General features: G+C 37.2%; 2 protein-coding genes across 6 annotated transcripts; one reads left to right on the top strand and one right to left on the bottom strand.

Annotated features, from left to right (window-relative positions):
- The first annotated feature begins 999 nt into the window (after positions 1 to 999).
- Positions 1,000 to 12,783, top strand: LOC118823476 (gamma-aminobutyric acid receptor subunit rho-1). The gene is made up of 10 exons (XM_036593141.1): positions 1,000 to 1,435; positions 4,017 to 4,067; positions 4,416 to 4,522; positions 6,578 to 6,645; positions 7,641 to 7,864; positions 9,230 to 9,312; positions 9,642 to 9,782; positions 10,064 to 10,216; positions 10,424 to 10,620; positions 12,477 to 12,783. Exons 1-10 carry the CDS (start codon positions 1,320 to 1,322, stop codon positions 12,771 to 12,773), a joined length of 1,437 nt encoding a protein of 478 aa, XP_036449034.1. The 5' UTR covers positions 1,000 to 1,319; the 3' UTR covers positions 12,774 to 12,783.
- LOC118823475 (peptidase M20 domain-containing protein 2-like) lies at positions 8,380 to 19,771 on the bottom strand. Of its 5 annotated transcripts, XR_005008530.1 has the most exons (9): positions 19,296 to 19,771; positions 17,516 to 17,664; positions 17,214 to 17,356; positions 16,902 to 17,056; positions 16,653 to 16,779; positions 16,100 to 16,207; positions 14,714 to 14,882; positions 14,581 to 14,624; positions 8,380 to 10,546 (listed from the first exon to the last, which is right to left on the bottom strand). XR_005008530.1 is itself a non-coding variant. In XM_036593138.1 (8 exons), exons 1-7 carry the CDS (start codon positions 19,698 to 19,700, stop codon positions 14,734 to 14,736), a joined length of 1,236 nt encoding a protein of 411 aa, XP_036449031.1. In that variant the 5' UTR covers positions 19,701 to 19,771; the 3' UTR covers positions 8,380 to 10,546; positions 14,714 to 14,733. The 5 variants fall into 5 exon arrangements, 3 of the variants coding, with proteins under 3 accessions (XP_036449031.1, XP_036449033.1, XP_036449030.1); XR_005008529.1 differs by having other exon boundaries at positions 14,581 to 14,882; XM_036593138.1 differs by lacking the exon at positions 14,581 to 14,624.
- Positions 19,772 to 21,534: the final 1,763 nt, after the last annotated feature.

The raw sequence follows: 21,534 nt of genomic DNA, 5'->3' as shown, positions 1-21,534 counted from the left end.
TTTACATTTTACCATTTTCCAACCTCTCTTCATCTCTTAGAATTAAACTGTGTGGTTTCTGTTATTATGCCTTTAAGACAGGTATATGTAAATGACCTGTGCAGTCCAGGCAGAAGGAATGGGTGGGGATAAACTGTTGTAAGCAAAATAGGTAGATAAAGTAAATATAAACTCACAGGCTGTTTTTACAACTTTATATATAAACTGTATGGATTGGAGAGTGAACAGTGCATTTTGAAACCTTAACAATATTTACATTCTACAATTCTTATTTGAAAAAAGTGAGGAGAATTAATTTTTTCATGACATGGGCCCTTTAAAAGGAAAAATAAACAAAATATATCATTTTCTTAATGGTAAAAAGACTCAGTCAAGACCAAAGACAGAATCTGGTGAGACCAGAGACAAGTTTGAGATCAGACTTGAGTACTACAGCACTAGTGTTGCAGCCACATCACTGGCCAAAATGAAAATCCAACCTACCTTTTCACTGATCAATAAAGTATAACCACAGCCACTGCAGAGGTCTATGTTTCTATTCAGAATGTCATTACTGTCATTCCCACTTACTAGAATTAGGTCACTAAGATCACCAATCCCAGCATCAAACATATCAAACACACACACTGCTTTTTTATACCAGTTTAAAAAAAAGTGACTCATAAAACTAACCCTACTTCATGATCACAGTCACAGCACCATCACATTATTACTTAGAATTTGAAAGTTCAGTCAGAGATTGAAAGTTGTGTGCCGTGCACTAATAATTGCTTAGTTCCTTAATATTAAGTGCTAGGTTTGCTTGTATTATGCTATTCTGTGCAGTCATGAGCAAAAGGCAAATGTCACAGAGGATTTAAGTCTATCTAAGCACAATTGTAAAACACTGTATTTTTAGAGCCAGTGCTCACAAATGCATCCAGATTGGATGATCTGAGCAGACTAAAAGGGGGGCCAGCGTCTCGCAGCTAGTGCGTCTGTCTGTTTGTGCGGCATCCTCCATCCTCGTGACTGACCTCACAGTGAAATGCAGAGCAGTGGATCATTAGGAGAATTGGTTCGGGGCGGTGCAGAGCGAGCACGGCACATCCGCCACTGGAGGGATCAAATCTGTGCCATCTGACGCTCAAGGATTTATGGGTTTAGTCAAAATTGCTTTTCCCAGTGGGGAGATTAAGCACTGAGGGATGTTTACAGTGAGAGCAGAGCTGTGCATTCTTCCTAGGCTCCAATGCTAAAAAACTATGTCCTCGGCTGTGTGTTCAGGATCTTCTGCCTGTGAGGCGTGTAGAATCTGACTGGAGGTGGTGTGCAGGGGTATGTGCACCATGCAGATAGATGCTGTAGTTCTGCTGTTCTGTGTCTGGCTAATAGGTGCAGCCGGGAGGTCAGCTCCTCAGAGGGGTCACAAACTGGAGACCTACAAGCAAAGCAGGTAAAGAGGTCATTTGGTCAGTAGACTTCCAACAGTATATAATGGCTTTTGTCTTTTTTGCTGTATTATTGAAAGTGGTAAATTGTAAATGCTTTAGTCTAGTTCTTCAACCCGTTAAGAGATGAAGCAGGACAAAAGGCCAACACGTTCAGATTTAACTTTAGCCTCATAGTGTAGAGTCCATGAAGGTTTTTTCTCTTGTTTTGCTGGACTGTATGCATCATATGTTTGACTGAAGGGGAAACATTTGGAGCATAGTTTTGGTGATCTTAATTTAGACCTGACAAAAAGTTTTCTGATTGAGTTAAGTTGGTTAGATATTAACTATGATTCATTTATTTCAACCTCTTCATGCACTGTGTCAGGTTGAAATTTAAGGTCTGCTGCTGTTGTTTACTTCATACAGAACACACAATGACAATGACTTGACTAATCTCTAGTGTAAGCAGTGAAAGTACAAGGGCCAAGGTATTAAGGCACTAAGAGCACTAAGGGCTTCTGCACAGAATTCAGTATGAGAAGAGGCAGCAAATTAAGGTTCTGGTGTCTGACTGAGGCATGTAAATATTACTATTTAGCAATACCGAGAATACACTGAGCGCAGAATGGGTGTAGTTTTAGGTAAGAAAACACTAAATAACACAACTTCAATGTCTGTTTGACCAAATTTGTAGCACATCTGTTGTTTTGCTTTTCCTTTCCTTGATTTTGCATGTTTTTAGTTGTCAAATGCGATAGAAGATTTTTCAGTAGCAGGTCTACACTATAAATCCTTCATCATATACAGCAACTCTGGCTCTAAGTTTGAGACTAACAGACTCCTAATGTATCCAAATGGCACTTTCCTGGCCTAATCTGCCAGAGATATTGTAATCAGAGGACATATGGTTTGTATGAGTTCTTTCAGCACAGAGCAAAGGCTAAAACCACTAGCTGCAAACATTTGACTCAGCTTCTTGGAAGTGCAGTTAGCTTTTCAAATTAGATGACACTGTGTAGTGTTATTGGGATTTCCCACAGCTACTCTACAGCTTCTCTTGAAGCAGATCTAGGAAAACGTGAGCATCCCAGGTAAAGGCATAAAGGCAAATCACTTTGTATTATTAATATACACATTTCTTTATTCAGGCATGGACAAGACTGTGCAGAAATCAGAGACGACCCTTTATTTGATTTCCAGTGAAAATGGCTATTACATTCAAGTTTTTCATGTCAGGGAAAAAAGCAGGAAGCACATAATAAACAGAAAGTTACACTGATACCTCAACAAATGAATATAATATAATATAATATAATATAAATTTTTGCCTCTAGTGTGTCTAACCTTTGCCTTTATTTTATTACAGCTTCCATTTTTTTCTGCAGGGATATTTTCCCACACCTCCACAGTTCAGCTTTAGAAGTTGGTTGTATTTTCTGCTTCTCATGATCCAAGTAATCCCAAACACATTCAGTGTTGTTGAGATCTGGACTCTGAGGTGTACAGTCCATTGTTCCGAGAACACCAGCAGCTTCTTTCTTTGATTTTGTTGAAATTTTTTCTTCTTTTATGTGTATAGCCTTTTCAAAGTAGTGTCTTCTTGGCAGCTACACATCCTTTCAGACCCATAGTGTCGAGTTGTCTTCTCACAGTGGAAAGATGGACTAAAGCAAGAGTGGAGCTTGATTTTCTCCTCTCTCTCAAAGATGAAAGCTTTAAGTGCTGTTTTTCTGATGGTGACAGTTTTGGAGGTCTACCAGGTCTTACATAGTTGTTAGGAGTCCCATTCTCTCTATATCTTTTAATCCAGGTTTGTAAACTCCTGTTTTTTCACTTAATTCTCTTTGACTTTCTCCTTCCTTGTGTAAGTGGATTATCTTGTATCTAATCTCCTCAGAAATATCTCCTGAAAACTTAATAACTTGTACTTAAGGCCATTTTGAATGGAAATTAAATACATGTAGGGTGGTCTTTTGCACAGTACTGTATATGCAAGAAAGAGAGCACACAGAGAGTAGAAGAAAAACACTGCAGCGTGTAGACTGTGCATTCTCTGGGGCAGGGAGGAGGGGAGTGTACTGGAGGGACCTTTTTGCCAAGAGGATTAGTAACCAGCTGCTGAGTGAGTGGGACAGAGGGGAGCAGCAGCCATTACCACAGCACTCTCCCCCTGCCCCGAAGAGCAACACCCTGCCATTGTCACAGGAGATAATATTAAAACACCACTTTACGCCTTGCCACCCCACTTCAACAGTCTGTGAGGCAGCGTGCACTTCTCTTCCTTTGTTCCTACATTAATCCATTTTGGGCATTCAAATTCATCTACTGTGACCTACTTAATATTACGCAGGCAAGGCTTACTGCACAGAGATGCGCAAATTCTGTTAGGAATGAGCTGTAATGTTCAAATAATGATGCTATAACTGACCTCTAGGCCACAAGGCCACCAGTCTTAAGCTATTGTCAGCATCAGTGCAGAAAACAGGACAAAAACAACCCCGATACTGGGAAATCCCTAAATATACCATGTTATGATTTATTTGTATGGATGGCAGTTTAAGTGTTATAGCTGATGTGGAGTCTATACCCTCTTTTGTACAGAATTCGGAGGGAAACGAATGTGGTGCAAGGAGGAACGCATAAATCTGGCAGGTCTGACTTTTTGCTTCATACTGTTTGAACATTTTTCTGTTGTTTTCAGTACATTAAACCAGTGTTCTCTGCGAAATAAGCAAGAATTTAGAATTTGTATTACAGGCTTCAGGAGTTTGATCAGTCTCAGTATAGTGAGTCATCACATTTTGTTTCAGGCATAAATATCTACAGGACAGTTTTACATCTGCCACACTTTCTGCTATATCTCCAGAAGGGGAGATATGTTAAATCAAGTGTTTTCATGAGGCTGTTTGACATTACTGAAAGACATGTGGATTATATGAGCAGCATTTTATTTTCTTACAAATGTAAACTATGCTTTATTATATGTGATCGTTTAAACAGTCCAATCTTCAGAAGAAGTCCTGATATGACAAAATCTCCCATGACAAAATCAGAGCAACTATTAAGGATAGATGACCATGACTTTACAATGAGGCCAGCATTTGGAGGTAAGTTTTCAGTATAGGCTTACTGGGCAAAAAATAAGCCATATGCAACATGAATTTTCTAATACTTGGTTACACATCCCCTTGCTTAAATTAGAGCGGCAATCTTATCAGTGGCAAGCATTACACCAGCCACTTCAGTTTCTGTACCATTTCAACCCACTTTTACACAAACTGGATACACATTTCATGTGTGCCTATTTTAGCATTTTACCTCCTGTCCCAAATTGAGAATTGGGATCGAGGTTTGCCAAGATTGCTAGTCAGTCACAGTGTCCCATTGTTCCAGCATGTCTGTTGAACCTGTCACATACAGACACCCTACAGTTGTCATCCTGGAATGTGGAAATGTCAATGCAGTGTTCTGCTTAGACATGAAGCACAAAGTTAGAAGAAGCGTGGGCTAAAATGGATAGGAACTCAATAGACTTTTGTAATCTTTGCCTGACAGAATTGCTGATGTCATCCAGGCTTGGGGATGTTTACCCACATATCAGAGAGGAAATTATGCATGTGACTAATTTTTTGTCCATGGAGCTTTTTTTCCCAATTAAACCATGTGTTTGTCAATTTTGTGTTAAAGAAAATTAAGGCAACGTCTACTGAGGGAACTGTAATTCAAATTAGAGATGGCCTGATACCACTTTTTCCTTTCTGATATTGCTGTTGAAGGCTTGAGTACCAGCTGATACTGATTGGACATTTATACTTGAACAAAACTACTAAGCTTTTAAATGAGCTATTTTAAATTGAAGCACTTCACTTAAGATGAGCATCTAAAAGGAGATTATCATACTTAAACTACCTGAACCCTATATGTCTCTATAGAAAGATAGGTAGCTAACAACATTACATTACTTAATCTATGTGTGTGCTGTTTTAGGCCAGATTTGTTGCAGGACTGGATCAAATTCGTTCTTTTTTCTTCTCTTTTTTGTTCTCAAAGTGCTATTCCTACTACCTAGTGATATGAAATATCTGCAAATATATCATCACTGTCGGAACAAACCTTGTAAAAAAAACATTTTCAACCTACAATGGATATTAATGTAAAAAGATCTGTTTCTAAGTAATTTTGGAACATTTCTATTAGTCCATTCATCATTAATTAAATTTCGACCCAATGTAAAGGTCAGCTGGTGTATTAAATTCTGTAAAGAGGAAAAAAAGACACATGGTTTTCTTCTGACAGTGATAATATGCATTCAGTTTGATAGATGTCAGCAAACTCACAAATGCTTCTATGGGCGAGTATAAAATGCCATATTAACCTGCTTAATCCTCAAGGAGTATCACTGTGGTGCCTCATACAGATTCATGCTGACCCTGACAGATTCAAAGCTACAGCCTACACTGGTAATATTTGAATATGCTCCGGGTGAACGGGATTTTGTGATTTGTTTGTGGTTTCATGGTCAGTGTACAGGGATTTGGTGTGGGTTTCACAGTGTACAGGATTAGAAAACAGCATGACCTTTGTATTAATAGTGACTCTAAGTATTCTGACTTAACATCCCAGCGAGAGCAGCAACAGGGAGGCATTTTCAAGCTCTGAAAGAGGCCATAACACACAACGATAGCTATTAGAAAAGGCCATGACAATGAAGTTAAAAATACACTATCACATAGAATAAGATGCCCTAATCTGTTACTTTGGTCTGGCCAATCTTGTGCTGTTCTAACTAGTATCTTTTGCTGATTTCAACTGCTTGCTTTTCAGACGTCAACTGTTGACAGCTTTAAAATCACCTACTGAAGGCAAAACAGAGACCTGGACACAGTCCAGATGTGAGAGCTACAACTTTGATCCATTGTGACCTAATTGTATTTTTGTACTATGGGGATAATGGAGAGTCTGAGGCTAAAATAGGGCAAAAATCCTGTGCACCATAAACACCATCAAATCCTGTTCATTGTTGAAACCCTTTCCCTGAGCCCTGAATTACAATAGTGTGTACATTTTAGAGGTCACGATTAATCAAAAAATTTGCTAGCCTTTATTGTATGAAAATAAATGACCTGATAAAGTGCTTCTTTCATTTAATTGTGCAATCACAGGACCTCCCATACCAGTGGGAGTAGATGTTCAGGTGGAGAGCCTGGACACTATCTCTGAAGTTGATATGGTGAGTCCTCACTGTCTGTAAATTAGTTGGAGCATATTTTAAATTACAAAAGCAAGGTAAACTTCTAAACATCTTTGGAACAATATTTAAGGAAAGTTGAATAGTTAAATATTTGAATAAGCTGAGTGATTTTAAACTGTTAGTGACTAAACATTTAAGGGCCCATATCCTACATTTTCTTTGTGTTTATTTTTTTTTCCATGAGGTCCACTTATAATGTTTCTGTGGTTTTGTAAACCAAAAACAACTGTAATTAATTTTTACATGACCATTTTCCAACCTATCCTTATCCTTTACAATGAAATAATTAAATTACAATTAAACTGTGCCTTTAAGATTGAGATATGTAAATTGCCTCTCTTCTGACTGGCTGCCCTGTATTGTGCGTTGCTAAAAAGCAGGCTGGGCTAAAACATTTCTCATAACTTCAGCATAAATGGTTGGGGCTAAACTGCTGTAGGCTGAATCAGTAGATACATGTAAATGTGTTGGTTTTCTTGACATCATAAAAACAATTCAAATTCAAAAGGGGCTGTTTTTGCAGCGTAGTTTTCATATGTAGATTGTATAGACTAGGGAGTGAATGGTATGTTTTGAAACTTTAATACTATTTAAATATTACTCTAAATAAAAGTCTTTTATTTAAAAAAAAAATATTTTATTTCATAGCTGTTTAGAAAGCAATTCCAGTAAAAGCAGAAGCATGATGAAAAGCAAGTAAATACGATCCAAGAACTGTTAGGCTTTCTTTTGTTGGGGGTGTAGTAGACAAGAGAAAAGAAATTTAACCAGAAAAAAGAACAGATGTTTTAGTGACAACGTAAACACATTCAAAGCAATATTGGCCAAAAGTCTTCTGAAAAGCCTGAGTTGCTCTAAATTGTAGCCAAATGTGATATGTTTCATCACTAGCTGCATATTTTAATTATTTTCTAAAAGCTTAAACATGTGGTAGAAAAGCTTTAAACATCACCTTTGACCTTCTCATGTCTCAGGACTTCACCATGACTCTGTATCTGAGGCATTACTGGAAGGATGAGCGCCTGTCCTTTCCCAGCAGCAACAACCAAAGCATGACCTTCGACAGCAGACTGGTGAAGAAGATCTGGGTGCCTGACATATTCTTTGTTCACTCCAAAAGATCTTTCATCCACGACACCACCACAGACAACGTGATGCTGCGTGTTTATCCTGATGGAAATGTGCTCTACAGTTTGAGGTACACTTTCTCAAATAAAACACATCTAATACAAGGACACATCCACAGTCTCTGTGGAAGCTTAGGGTTTGGGCTTTGCTCAAGGCAGAGCAGCAGGAAGAAGGCATCAGCTGGGTATCAAACCCACAACTGTGTCCAAACATTCCTGCCTCCAGGCTACTGCTGTCCACAGTACACCACTTTTAGTTAAATTTAGAACATTCTACCCCATACTGAACTCATGAACTGTGGATCAATGCCGCTAGCTGCAGAAACACTTGAGAAATTGCCTCCCCTCTTTCCTCAGTTCAGAGAACAGAGGTTTCCAAACCTTGTGTAGCTTATGAAGCTACAGTTATGTAAAGATTTGGCCTGCATTTTCTTGTAAACAATAAAAAGAGCAACCCTAAAGCTTTGTCTCTTGCTTATGCTAATAAACCTACTACTAACGCTCATCACAATGAATGGCCACCAATGAGAACATATCACTCTACATGAAATACATAAAACAAGAAATAAACCCATAAACACAAAGATAAATTCAATCCAGTAAATATAATGTTAATATATGGTACATGGAATGGCAAAAATCAATAACTTTGCATTCTATCATCAAACAGTCAAACATGCTCAGTAGATTTTCATTTAGGATCTTTTCATTTAAAGATCATCAGATGGTAGAACGAGCATCGTTTTCAACACTCTGTCTAATAGCTGAGCTTTACTGTACAGTGATTTGTAATACTGAGGCCCTTTTATGTTGCACCAATTAAAAAAAATACATAATTCAATCATAACATTCACATAACATTCACAGTGGTTGGATGCGAAATGGTGCACTGTAGAGAAACCTACCAACTCGGATTTCTTCACAGTGGCACTGATAGAAACCAGGGTTCATGATGTCTACAATGCAAATATAGCCATTGTATTCTGTATCCAAAATGAGCAGAGAACCCATCATCTTTGTAATGTTTTAACATATAATGTTGATAATGGTAAAACAGTGATTAGTCCCAAAAGAAAAAAGAGGTGCTCTTCACCATAAATGAATAATAATAAAAAAATACCTTAAAAGCTTTTCTCAAAACGGTCGTACAACAATGCTTTATATATATATAGATATCAGACAGAGTATTTGTAACTATTTAATGGAACAGTTTTCTGTGATGTAGCATTAAATGTTTCAGACGTCTGGTTCCTGTCACCACCACTGTAAACAATTCTTACTCAGTAAGTTTCTCTGGGATGGTGAATTTCACATCAACACACTGTTTACATCTTAACAGTTCAATTATGCAGAAATTATAACTCCCATTTAATAGAATGAAACTGTCAAAATAATATCAAATAAGCGTACATGATGATGTCCTTTGTGTCTTTCAGGGTAACAGTCACTGCCATGTGCAATATGGACCTGAGTCGTTTTCCTCTGGACACCCAGACCTGCTCACTTGAGATAGAGAGCTGTATGTAGATAATGTGAAATATATTCCTTTATTTATAATCACTTTGCATAGAAGTACTGATTTCCCAAAGTATCACAGTATCAGCACAATCAGCAGTATCACACAATCAGCATTACAGTAAGCATGTAATGATGAATAGTGATGATTGTGACATGATGGTACACAGCTTTTAGAAAACTCTATCCAGAACATTTTTCACATACTAAGGTGTATATAAGCAATACTTATTACTGATATATAAAACCATATTACACTAATCAAGTTCTAGTTTTGTAGGACTGTGCTCTGTTTACATAAGTGGTGTCCAAGAGAATATGCTGTCATTTCAGATGCATACACGGATGATGACCTCATGTTGTACTGGAAGAAAGGAAATGAATCTTTGAACACAGATGACAGGATTTCACTTTCGCAATTTCTCATCCAAAAGTTTCACACAACTACAAAGCTAGCTTTCTACAGCAGCACAGGTAATCCATTATTTTATCAACAAATATCAAAACTGCCATGCACTGTATGTCAGTGACCATCAACTCCAGTGCTGAAGGGCCTTAATCCAGCACAGCTTGCTGATTTCCCTGCTCAAACACACCTGATTCAACTAATCAGTTAATTACCAGGATTAGCTGGTGTGTTAGAGCAGGAAAGTCACTAAACCATGCTGGACTCAAGCTCTATGGCTGGACTGTCCCCAGAAGTGACCCCTGCTGTATGCTGTCAAGCTTATTAAACAGTATTTCTCATTTCACAGGCTGGTACAACAGGCTGTACATCCATTTCACCCTCCGGCGACACATTTTCTTCTTCTTGCTGCAGACGTACTTCCCTGCCACGCTGATGGTCATGCTGTCCTGGGTGTCCTTCTGGATTGATCGCAGAGCTGTGCCTGCTAGAGTACCTTTAGGTAGGCCTAACACCACCATGATTCTGTAGGCATCGTCCAGCCTCACAAGTATACAAACTTGCACAAAATTGTACACACATGATTTATGATTAGACAAAACAATTCAATTTCACATTTCATTCAGGTTATTAAGAAATCTGTGAAATCAGTTGTGATACTACAGGACTTGCAAAAAGAAGCGTCATACAATTCTTTGCTTTCGCTCAGGTATCACTACGGTTCTTACAATGTCCACTATCATCACTGGGGTCAACGCCTCCATGCCGCGTGTGTCCTACATCAAAGCAGTGGACATCTACTTATGGGTCAGCTTTGTGTTCGTCTTCCTCTCTGTAATAGAGTATGCAGCAGTCAACTACCTGACCACAGTGCAGGAGCGCAGAGAGAGGAAGCTTAGAGAGAGAGTAAGTGTGCACACAGTTTCACATGTGATCTATGACGGGGCAGTTAACTCTGGACCTTCAGGGCCAGTGTCCAGTACAGTTTGGGGATTTCCCTGTTTAAACACAACCACTAAACTTAAAAAATCAATAAATACACTGTGCAGACAAATCCCTGAACTGTTCTGGACCAGAGCTGGACACCCCTGATTTATGGCTTTAAAGGACAATTTAACCAATTTTCCAGACTTTTGCCACAAGTCAATCATTGAGATGTAAACAAAGTCATTCAGAGTGATGTGACTGCACAATGTACAGAAACATACTGACACTGATTTCTTTACAGTGGCGCTGATAGGAACCAGGGGTCGCAAATATTAGATGTCTACAATCTAAAGTCTAAATTATAAATGTCTACAAATATAGCCATTTTGTTTGTTATGCAAAATGATCAGTTTTTATATGTAATGTTAATAATAGTAAAATAATGATAAATCTAAAAAATTGTTTTAGGACTATTTTGTCTTATTACTCACTGCATGTGCCTCTCCACCATGACTTGATTTTAAATTCAGTGTATTTGTAATGATTTCATGTGATAACTTTCTGTGATGTAGCTTTTAGAGGCATTATACTCCTATGTCTGGTTCCTATCACCACCACTGTGAACAATTCTGACTCTGTAAGTTTCTCCAGAACAGAGCATTTCATATCAAACCACTCTGAGTGACTATTTACATTTTTACCATTAAATTATGCAGAAATTGTGAAAAATCAGAGAAATTCCCATTTACACATAGACGCATCACTACTGACACCAGCATAACTAACAGGCTGACATGTTGATGTTGGTAACGGTACTTTGTCAATATTTTATACACTGTTTGCTATGAGCTAAGAGTGTGAAATGTAACATGATGATACTTGAGGACATTCTTACTTTACACAATATGTATCACAGGCTTGGAACAGACAAAATACACCAGCACACAGTAGTGTCACATTTAACCCTTTTTCATGATAGTCATGAAATGCAATTTCCATTTGTTTTGGAGGAGGTCCCTCAGCTGAAATATGTACTCTGTGACAAAATATATGATGCATGCATTATAGACCTCGTTGAAAAATTTTCTTTTTTTTCGTGATACATGTTGTTGTTAGTGGGCTTTACACATATAAGAAATAATAGTGCTGTGTTACATTTAATAGCACCCTTCTTAGAAAAATAAAAAAGTGTTTTTCATAATACATTAGCTATTATACTTTTTAAAAAGTCATTAAATCCAATTGTTACAAGTCTTGGAATTGAACTCTGGAAATGAACTGGATTATCATCTTCATAGGTGAGAAAGCATAATTTATAAAAGTGTTTTTATTGTGTTTCAATGCTATTTTTATTGTGTCAGTCGTGCACAACTTTTCAATACCAAGAAAGCTGGAGTTGTTTCATCCTAGCACAGAGAGAAGTTTTGAGTTGTTTTCACCCCTTTTACCCCTCATTGCTTACTAACAGCTCAACACAGAGTCACAGCAGTGTCCTAGTTAATTTCCAATAGCAGAATGGCCTCTAGGTGGCCTGCAGAAAGGGGCTACAAATGGCTATGAACAACTATGAATAAAATAATTGTTTTCAGTTGTGTTTGCAAAAATAAACTATTTAAGAATATACAGCAGAAAGAAACTCAACCAACTGGTAAAAATAATGACACAATGGACTGGCAATCAAGTGTGCACATCCAGCTTCTCTAACTCCATATTATAATGCAGTTACTTCTAAAATATCCTTGATGACAAATAACAACACTTTCTCCTATAATTTACAATGTGGAAACCAACACCTCATTATAGCAATTTATCCTGTTGATGCTCTTACTCCCTAGTTACCCTGCACATGTGGTATAGCAAACCCAGACGAGGACATCATGATGACGACTGGCTACAGTGACATGGACCAGAACACCACAGGGAACTATGGGATGCCAGAGAACGGAGGGAGGCAGGAGAGGATGCTGGCCCAGTTCACAATAGCAGACAGTCAGACCCCCAGGCAGGTGAAAAGCTCAAGAGGCTATGTTAACATCTGGATAGACACACATGCCATAGACAAGTACTCAAGGGTGATCTTTCCAGGAGCTTACACCCTCTTCAACATCATCTACTGGTCCATCTACTCCTAACACAATAAAAAGCCAGAGGACAGCACCTGCCTCTATTTAAACAGCAATGCGATTTGAACAACTGAAGGCAGGGAATCCTTTGTGACATATTCTGACTAGAGGAATGAGGCACTGACAAATGGAAATAAAAAGGTACATTCTGCCTTCTTCATGCTTCATGTCTTGAACTGTTTGTACTTTTTAAAAAATGGATCTTGTTTCTTGCATTTTGACAACAGTTTTGGAATCTCTCACTGAAATAGTTTAAAACTAGGTAATGTAAGGTAGTGTAAAAAGGTTCAAGTTAGACACTGTCAGAAACAAAGGTACTGTACAGGTTCATCAAGGTACAAACAACGTAAATGTACCCTCAAAAGGTACAACAGTGGTTTTAAAGTCCAACTGTGCACCTTAAATAGGTTTTTCACAGGTGAAAGTACATATTTGTACCTTTTTTTATAACCTAATGTTTTAAAACAGAACAATAACATAAAAAGCCTGGAGATGAGGTGTGTGGAGTCAATACAACTTAGAAAATATAATTTCAATGGATTATAGCAGTCGTGGGCTGGAGGTTAGGGAACCAGCCTTATGACTGGAAGGTCGCTGGTTTGGTCCCCTGAGCTGACAGTACATGACTGAAGTGCCCTTGAGCATGGGACCTAACCCCCAACTTCTCCCTGGGTACTGTGGATAGAGCTGCCCACCGCTCTGGGCAAGTGTGTTCACTGTCCCCTAGTGTGTGTGCATTCACTAGTGTGTATGAGGTGTTTCACTGCACGATGGGTTAAAATGCAGAGGTGAAATTTTCCCCACTGTGGGACTAATAAGGGTCACTTAACTAACTAATTATGTTCCCTGACTAAAGGTACTGAGATGTACCCTTGAGCGTACTGCCCCAATGACAGTTTTTTTTTTCAATACCTATAAGCCCTGTTCATGAATGAGCACTCATGAACTGTTCTAAATAACTTGACCAACCACAACCTTCCTTAATAAAATATGTTCTACAGGAGAAAATAAACACCTTTTGCTTTGATACAAAGAATTACCCATTCATTATTTACAGATAAGGACCCAGCTTTGTTTTGCCAAATACATGCATCTGTCCTATGTACCATTCTAATGCCAATAGCAACCTACTATGAAAAATACAAAACCAAAACAAAAGTACATGAGCATGCCAGGTAGATTAAAAAAAAACTAAAGATACCAGACTGTTAAAAAAAGCACTGTTGTGTTTGGGAAGTTGTATATGAGAATCAGACATTCATTTTTATTTGTTGTTTGGCCTGTAATTATGCATTTCTATGTTATTTTAACTGTATCCACATTGTATAATAGTGAATACAATGCAAAGCCATATCAAGTTGGTTACTATTACATCACAAAACTGAATAATTTATGGTGTAATAAGGACACTTTTCAGGATAAATTACATGTGAATCGAGAGGCATGATGCTATTTGATTAATGCCAGTAACAACAGTCTTCAGTGGGGAAAAAGATGTGTCAGAGAACAACAAACAAATTAAGAACATTTCTTTCATATTTAGGAACGTGACAAATCCAAAAAGAATTTACTTATCCATTAAACTTCCCTCTACCTTCTAAAAAGGTTATTTTTTTTATTTGTCCTTCAAGTAGGTAAATCATATCTGAACATGTTTGAGAAGTGTAATAAACAATCCATTTTGCGAAAGTTTCAATGGTGCAATCAAACACTTTTTCCTGGGACCTGTTTACACACTGTCTTAGTCATCTCATTAACAGATCATGCTAAAAGTTAGAAATGTGATTAACACCTGACAGAATTAAAGGACTCTTACATGCTATGTTATGATGCAGTCTGTTACTGGAACTTCAGGGTACTCTGATATGGTGCACAACAGGAGAAGAAATGAACGTGATATATCACAATGTACATGATATAAGGCAATGCTTCAATGTGTTAAGTCATACCTGTTTATGGAGTAAATGCCTTATTGGCTTTTTTGCTCTTGTGAGCATTTGGCAACTATGAACTCCTCTTTGACCTGCTTGAGTAAGGTTGGGTTCAAAAGCACATCAGCAGCCGTCATGGCCAGAGCTTTGGCTGTCCTCAGCGTGTACATCTGTGCTTTCTCTGAGCCTGTAACAGAGAGTGAATATGTAGTTTACTCACCAAGGCCAGAAGGCCAACATTTATTGCATGAGTTATGTTATTTTTTTGTATTTGAATAAAAAAAATGAATGAATAACTATATATATATGTTAAAAAAGATAGCATAATAGATAGGTATTGACTGAGATTTAAGGATATTTCTTTATTTTGTGAAGTTTCAGAGCTGGTGTTATTGTCAAAACAAAAAAAACATGTTTCTGACTTTCTCTCTAAAAAGAACCAAGTAGTTTGGCATGATTTTTTGTTTGCTGCTTATCAATGTGAAAAAGTAGTGCATCTTCTTATTTGTGTATCTCATAAAATGTCAGACGAGGTAGCCAGTCATGGTGGTATAATACACGATTTTAACACTTTAGACCAAGACACCTTTGAAAAATTACAACAGGCATGTTTCTAAGTGTGGTGTCTTCAAATCAATGTTTGGAGTTTTTTGTTTTAAATTGTTGCCCTTCTAAAAAATAAATCATTGATGGAAAATAACTGTGTTTTATAATTAGCATTCAACACATTTCAGATTTTAAGATAAGACAAGGTTAAAGAGACTTTGCAGTGTAATATTTATGTGTTTTAATCTGTAAAATGCACAAGAATATTAAAAGTGGTGAAAAGGTTGTGCTACCATCATCTGCCTGCTTTGAGTTGGTCAGTCCTTCACACAGGACCACCATATATAATTCAAGCAGCTTTCAGGAGGTCACCAATAACTTTTGAACCCTGGGCTTATTATTCATTTATTAATCTTAAGACTTGTTGTTCAGTAACTACTACAAATTATTCAGTAACTACTAAGATACTGATCTATAAACTATAAATTATGAGAGCGGAAAAAAATGAACTTTGGACCACATATGGGCTCTTAATTAAAAGGGCTAAAGGAGCTACAGATGTTACTGTAGTGCTGAATGGTCACGCTCAGTGACTCACAAAAACAAACTGAGTAATCCACAAATCTGGCTTGTTACTCATTAGTGTCCACATTGAAATGTTTTAAGTATAGACACATGTAGCAAAGTGCTGTTTCGCCAAAACAGAGCAACAGACAAACACAGACACAACACAATGCAGGAGTCAAAAATCCCATCTCTAGTGAACTGCATGGTGGTGGCAGCATGTGGTATGGGTTAATTATTCCTACTGACAGTTAAATAAGTCAAAAGAAAACTTTTCCATTGGGAGAAGCTCACCTGCAGCTGTTGCATACTCAAGTGTGTGGTTCAGTGCCTCAGTCCCGATGTAAAAGAAAGGGTGAATTCCAGGGACAACATAGGACACATTGCCGAAGTCTGTGGAGCCTGTCAAAAAAACAAACTTAATAAAAATGAGAAAGAAAAAAAAATTCTCACTTATGAGTCATACTTTTTAATAATCTCTGTTTTGATTTGCTGTCCTGTATTGTCCCACATGAAAAAAGCAGTCCAGGGCTTCTGAATGTGTTGGGCTAAACTGTTGCAGGCTGAAAGGGCAGATATATTCAAATGCGTTGTTTTTGGTAAATACACAGGCTGTTTTGTAGCATAGTTTCCATATATGGAGTGTGTGGAATGTGGACTGAACAGTATGTCGTGAGACTTTAACAATGTTTACATCCTACATCAAACTCTTATTTAGAAATAGTGAGGCATTTATTTTTCCATGATACAGGTCCATTAAAAGCTGAGGTGGTTTCAACATTATTTGTTAAAACGAATATGATTTGCACATAAAACAAAACAACAAAAAGTTGAAATATTTATTTACCGGAAAAATTACTGCCTCCTTCTTTGAACTCCATGCCTAGAGCTCTGCCATTCTCTTCATAGTGTTTTTCCAAGGAAGGATTTGGAAGGATGTTGGAATAGGCTGGGTGAGGATATGTTATTTCCACCTATAATGACAGTGACTGAGTGACTATTTAAATAACAAAGAAGAAGATGAAACAAACAAAATACCTTAAGTTCAACATCAATAGTCACAATAATATGACAGTCTTTATTTTCTCCCACTTACTTGACAGCCGGTTGCTATGGCAGCTGATCTGAAGCATGCCTCTACTTTATCTTTGAGGTCAGGAAGGTCTTTGAGCAGCGGTGTACGCATATAATAATCCATCTCTGTGTAGTCTGGAATAATGTTAGGCTTTGTTCCACCATGCTTGATAATGCCTGCCAAAGGTAATGTGGTGACAATGCTCATAAACCATGGATCAAAAGTAGGCCAACATGAACAACTGCATCAGGCTAATCAGGATTAATGTTTTGAGGATACTATATAGGAAGAACGAAATTCCATAGCAGATGTGTCCGCATGTCTGTCTCTTACCATGCAGCCTCCAATCTGGCCTCAGCTGCTGCCTCAGCACGGACAAGCTGCTGTAAGCAAGCACAGCAGCGTCCAGCGCATTGACACCCTCCCATGGGTAAGCAGCAGCATGAGAGGCTTTCCCATAATACTTTACAGTGCAACTGAAAAACATGTTTGACAACAGAGTGTAAACATGCTATGCTGGTTTAGAAATTCTTTGAAAATTATTTTTGAAAAGATCGTAGGTCAGCATAGCAAAGGACAGTGAACATGTGCAGACCATAATGAAATGTGACACCTAACACTTTAAAAATGCTTACTCTTTTATGGAAGTGCAGGGATGGAAGGCTTTATCTTCCTGGGAGGGATGAGCCATGAGCACAACATCCATGTCTGCAAACGCTCCAGCCTGGATCAGGTCTATTTTACCTCCTCCTTCCTCTTCAGCAGGGGTTCCCAGAACTGTTATCTGAAGCATGCACATTATTGTACACTTAGCCCAACCTTGGTCCATCTATTCACTCTTCTATGCATTTACATTCTTATGACATAAAAATCCTATGATTCATGTTCACCTGATTTGCAGAGCTTATGAATGCAAGTTTATTTGTATAGCACCTTTAATACACTGTGTTCATTCAAAGTGCTTTACAAATGAAAAAGGACAAAGATATTTCAAATTAAAGTTTAAAGAGATGCATGAGAATAGAATGAGAATGTAAAAAACAATAATTTAAAAGAGATGCAATTAGACATTAAACTAAATCTCTAATTAAACATTAAATTAGGATAAAAAATGCTGTTACAGGATAGACGTCCAGTAGAGCTAACACTTTGTCAGTATTATTATTATTATTATACCATATTACTGCTATGGACAATAACATTTAACACCAAGTCACTTTAATAACAATAACACTGAGTCACTTAAGTCACTTTAAAATTTATATATTCTTGTTTAATATAAATATATTTGTACATAGCAGAGAGGATTCTTCTTCTCCTTACATAAGTCCCTCCTGTTTCTATATTTTGTGTATATTTTGTGTATATTTATATTATTTCAGTTTCAGTATTTTCTTGTATTTTTATTTTTACTTTGTTTACTTTCTGTAGAGTGATTACCTGAGCCTCACCATAAGCATTTCAATGCATGAATGTCCTGATATGTTGTGCAAATGACAAATAAACTTGAAACTGAAACTTGAAACTGAAACTGAACATGTAAAAAATGTAAGATGTTTTAACAAATCTCAGAATCTAAATTGTATTGAGCCTGAAAATATGCATATTGTTACACTCCTAAAAATGCTGAGACATGTTAAGTAAGAATAACATGAAATACACGGGATGGAATTTTTAAATGTGAGATAAATACCTGCATACATACATACATACATACACACATACACACATACACACACTGCTTCATTCCAAAATTTTACACTTGACAAATCCACTTTACATGTATTTATTTTCTGTATGAGATGGGGCCGTACTTACACTTCTTTTATTGATTATTAGATCATTGATTTATTGAATCAGGTGTGTTGGGAGCAGGGAACACACTCAAATGTCCAGGGTTGTAGTAAGCCCATATTACGTTTGTACTACAATACGAATAGAGTAAAAAAAAAAAAAATAGTAATTTGTCTGTAACCTTATTCAGCAAATTTCATATACACAGTTTCAGAGTCATGACTCTGGTTCCTAATTTTAGGCTATTCTGCAGTTACCTGATTGCAGATTCATTTTTTTTGGTTCCTAAATACAACAGCATAAAAAAGCTAAAAAGACAACTCAGCTGTTAGATGAATTTATTCAAGCACTGTATTGAGCAACATTATATACAGGTCAATTTATTTATTTACAATGTTAATTTCATTTATCTAACTTTTAATATAAAATTAATTATAATTTATTGCTCATGTGTGGATGAATGTACTGTCCTTTCATTCCAATAGGTTCAATATAAATCTGCATGTTTAATTCTTTCCAGATGGAATTGGAGCTGGTCATTTAGCCCTGTACGTGACTGTTTAAATAACATTTAAAATAAAAAGTAATCTGTCAGTGTTTCAGTATCTTCGTTGACTTTACCTTCACAGGAATGTCTGCCTGACTCTCGAACGCCCCCTTCAGGCCGAATGCTGCAGCTACACCAACCTCTGCGATGAGATTATGGCCACACGCGTGACCGAGACCAGGCAGGGCGTCGTATTCGCACAAGAAACCAACATTTACGACTTTGAGGTTCTTCTGAGCGCCGAGACACCAAGTCGCCCGGAAAGCCGTCTCTAAAATGTAGCTGGGTTCAACGCTCCAGCCGCCCGCCTCCGAAAAGAAGCGAACGAGCAAGTCATGGCTCTGCTTTTCTTTGTAGGCCAGCTCCGGTCTGCTCCAGATGTCCCGACTTAAACCGTACAGCTTCTCTCTGCACTCATCAATGCAAACACAGATGTTGTGTTTCAGTCTCTCTCCATCAACCCCGCACACTGACGCCATGAGTTGTTCAATGCTAAAGCCAAGCAGGTGGACTGCTCGTTAGAGTTTCTCTGAAACAAAACTTGCCTCATTTTGTCTTTTTTATACAGGGCGAAATACTTCCCCCTAGTGTACTGTTATTGTACTGGAACCATTAAAGGGGAATTCCACCGAAAAAAAAAAATCGGAACATGCGGCATAATATAGTTGTTAAAAAAACAAACAAAAAAACCAACAAACAAACAAACAAAACACACACACACACACACACACACACACACACACACATATATATATATATATATATATATATATATATATATATATATAAAACGAGTGATTTGATGTGAATTATTCCATGGCGGCCAGACGTCCAAATGTTAAGGAAAATAAATCGCATGCATACATTAAATAATAAATAAAAAATAAAACACAAAAAGAGCCTAGGCCTTGACCATCATCTGAAAATATTAAATTTCATATGTCCATTGAGTTTTTGGCTTTCTTTATTGTCACAGAGCTTTGTAGTTTTAATAAGGCCTTCAGTTTCATAAATAGAACAAAAGTTTTTTTTGTTAGTAAAAGCACATTTATGTACATGAAACTTAGCTAGAGTAAGTATTCAGTTGCCATCAGAGTAGTTACCAGTCAGTTATGAGAGTCGGATGGCGCTGCATTAAATAATTAGCTTATCTTGTTGTGACAGGCTAAATTGCTCAGCAAACAGAGTTGATGTGCAGTGCAGCAGTGCTGCTCTGTGAGCTGCATTATGAAATAGGCTATGCCATGGTAAGATGAGTTAAGTATCAAAAATGAGTCAGCTACAACTGTATCATACTAACTAATCACTTTTTACAGTTAAGTACATGCATGTGCTGTAGCTTCCAGTATACTGTTCAGTCTGGCTAACTTAATCATTAGACTCACGTATAACCTGTAGTGAATGCAATCTAAATAATTTATGTGGTCTGTGTGTATGAAATATTTTTCTTAACTTTGTACATTTAAAAATTGATGCATTTAATTTACTTGATTCAAATACATCATTTCCTTATGAAAGGAAAAAAAAGCCATAAATAATAAAATACATTACATCAACAGTTCTGTCTTGTAGTTTACTTTCAGCAACACTTGTATTATTGTAATGTTTTATTCATATGGAAATGGCCAGATTTTGTTCTGTACAGAGAAAATCCAGTGCATCAGTTTATATGTCAGTTTTGTACAGTAACACTATTTTATTTATATTTTTTCTTAGAACGGGGTGGCCCACTGCTAAGAGTTCTAGCTACGCCCATGCACAGAAGACACGTGTCGGTTCACTGGCCATTTAGGACAGCAAATGAAATGTCTATATTTTCACTGTATTTATTGCAGTTCCAATCACAACCGCTGCAAAGAAAGCAGAGTTGGTAAGTTTCTTCTCAATGCACCATTTCACATTTAACTACTCTGAATGACTTTGGTTATATGTCAGTGGTTGAATTATTTAGAAATTTTGGAAAAAAAAAATCTAGAATTCCCCTTTAAACACTTTGTGGTCTTTTTGAGAAAAGATAAAATCATGAATGTGAATACACTGTTTGACCACTCAATTCATTCCCAAAACCACATAACTCGTTGCAGTTTAGACAACAGTTCAAAACTGAAGGCAACATTTCCAGTATTTTTAAATGATTACACAAAATCCAACCAGAACAAAACAAGATAAATTAAACAAAACCAATGTGTTTTTTTATTTAGTGTACAACATTCTTTACTGACAGCACTGACCACTGGACAGCTCTTTCTAAACTGCAAAGGTGCATTAGCACTTCATATCGTGACCTATTGTCAAATTCTCCAACACAAAACA

This window comes from Colossoma macropomum, unplaced genomic scaffold (genome assembly GCF_904425465.1).
Source record: "Colossoma macropomum unplaced genomic scaffold, Colossoma_macropomum, whole genome shotgun sequence".
NCBI classification, from domain to species: domain Eukaryota; kingdom Metazoa; phylum Chordata; class Actinopteri; order Characiformes; family Serrasalmidae; genus Colossoma; species Colossoma macropomum.
Note: the sequence above shows the minus strand (reverse complement) of the source record. Positions and strands in the feature narration are given on the sequence as shown.

Excerpts from the sequence above, each read along its gene's own strand:
- LOC118823475 (XM_036593138.1), bottom strand. The coding sequence starts at position 19,700 with ATGGCGTCAGTGTGCGGGGTTGATGGAGAGAGACTGAAACACAACATC. Across the intron at positions 16,780-16,901 it reads CCATAGCAACCGGCTGTCAA|GTGGAAATAACATATCCTCA; the intron begins GTAAGTGGGAGA and ends CTGTCATTATAG. Across the intron at positions 16,208-16,652 it reads AGGAGGCAGTAATTTTTCCG|GCTCCACAGACTTCGGCAAT; the intron begins GTAAATAAATAT and ends TTTTTTTGACAG.
- LOC118823476 (XM_036593141.1), top strand. The coding sequence starts at position 1,320 with ATGTGCACCATGCAGATAGATGCTGTAGTTCTGCTGTTCTGTGTCTGG. Across the intron at positions 4,068-4,415 it reads GGAACGCATAAATCTGGCAG|TCCAATCTTCAGAAGAAGTC; the intron begins GTCTGACTTTTT and ends TCGTTTAAACAG. Across the intron at positions 4,523-6,577 it reads AATGAGGCCAGCATTTGGAG|GACCTCCCATACCAGTGGGA; the intron begins GTAAGTTTTCAG and ends GTGCAATCACAG.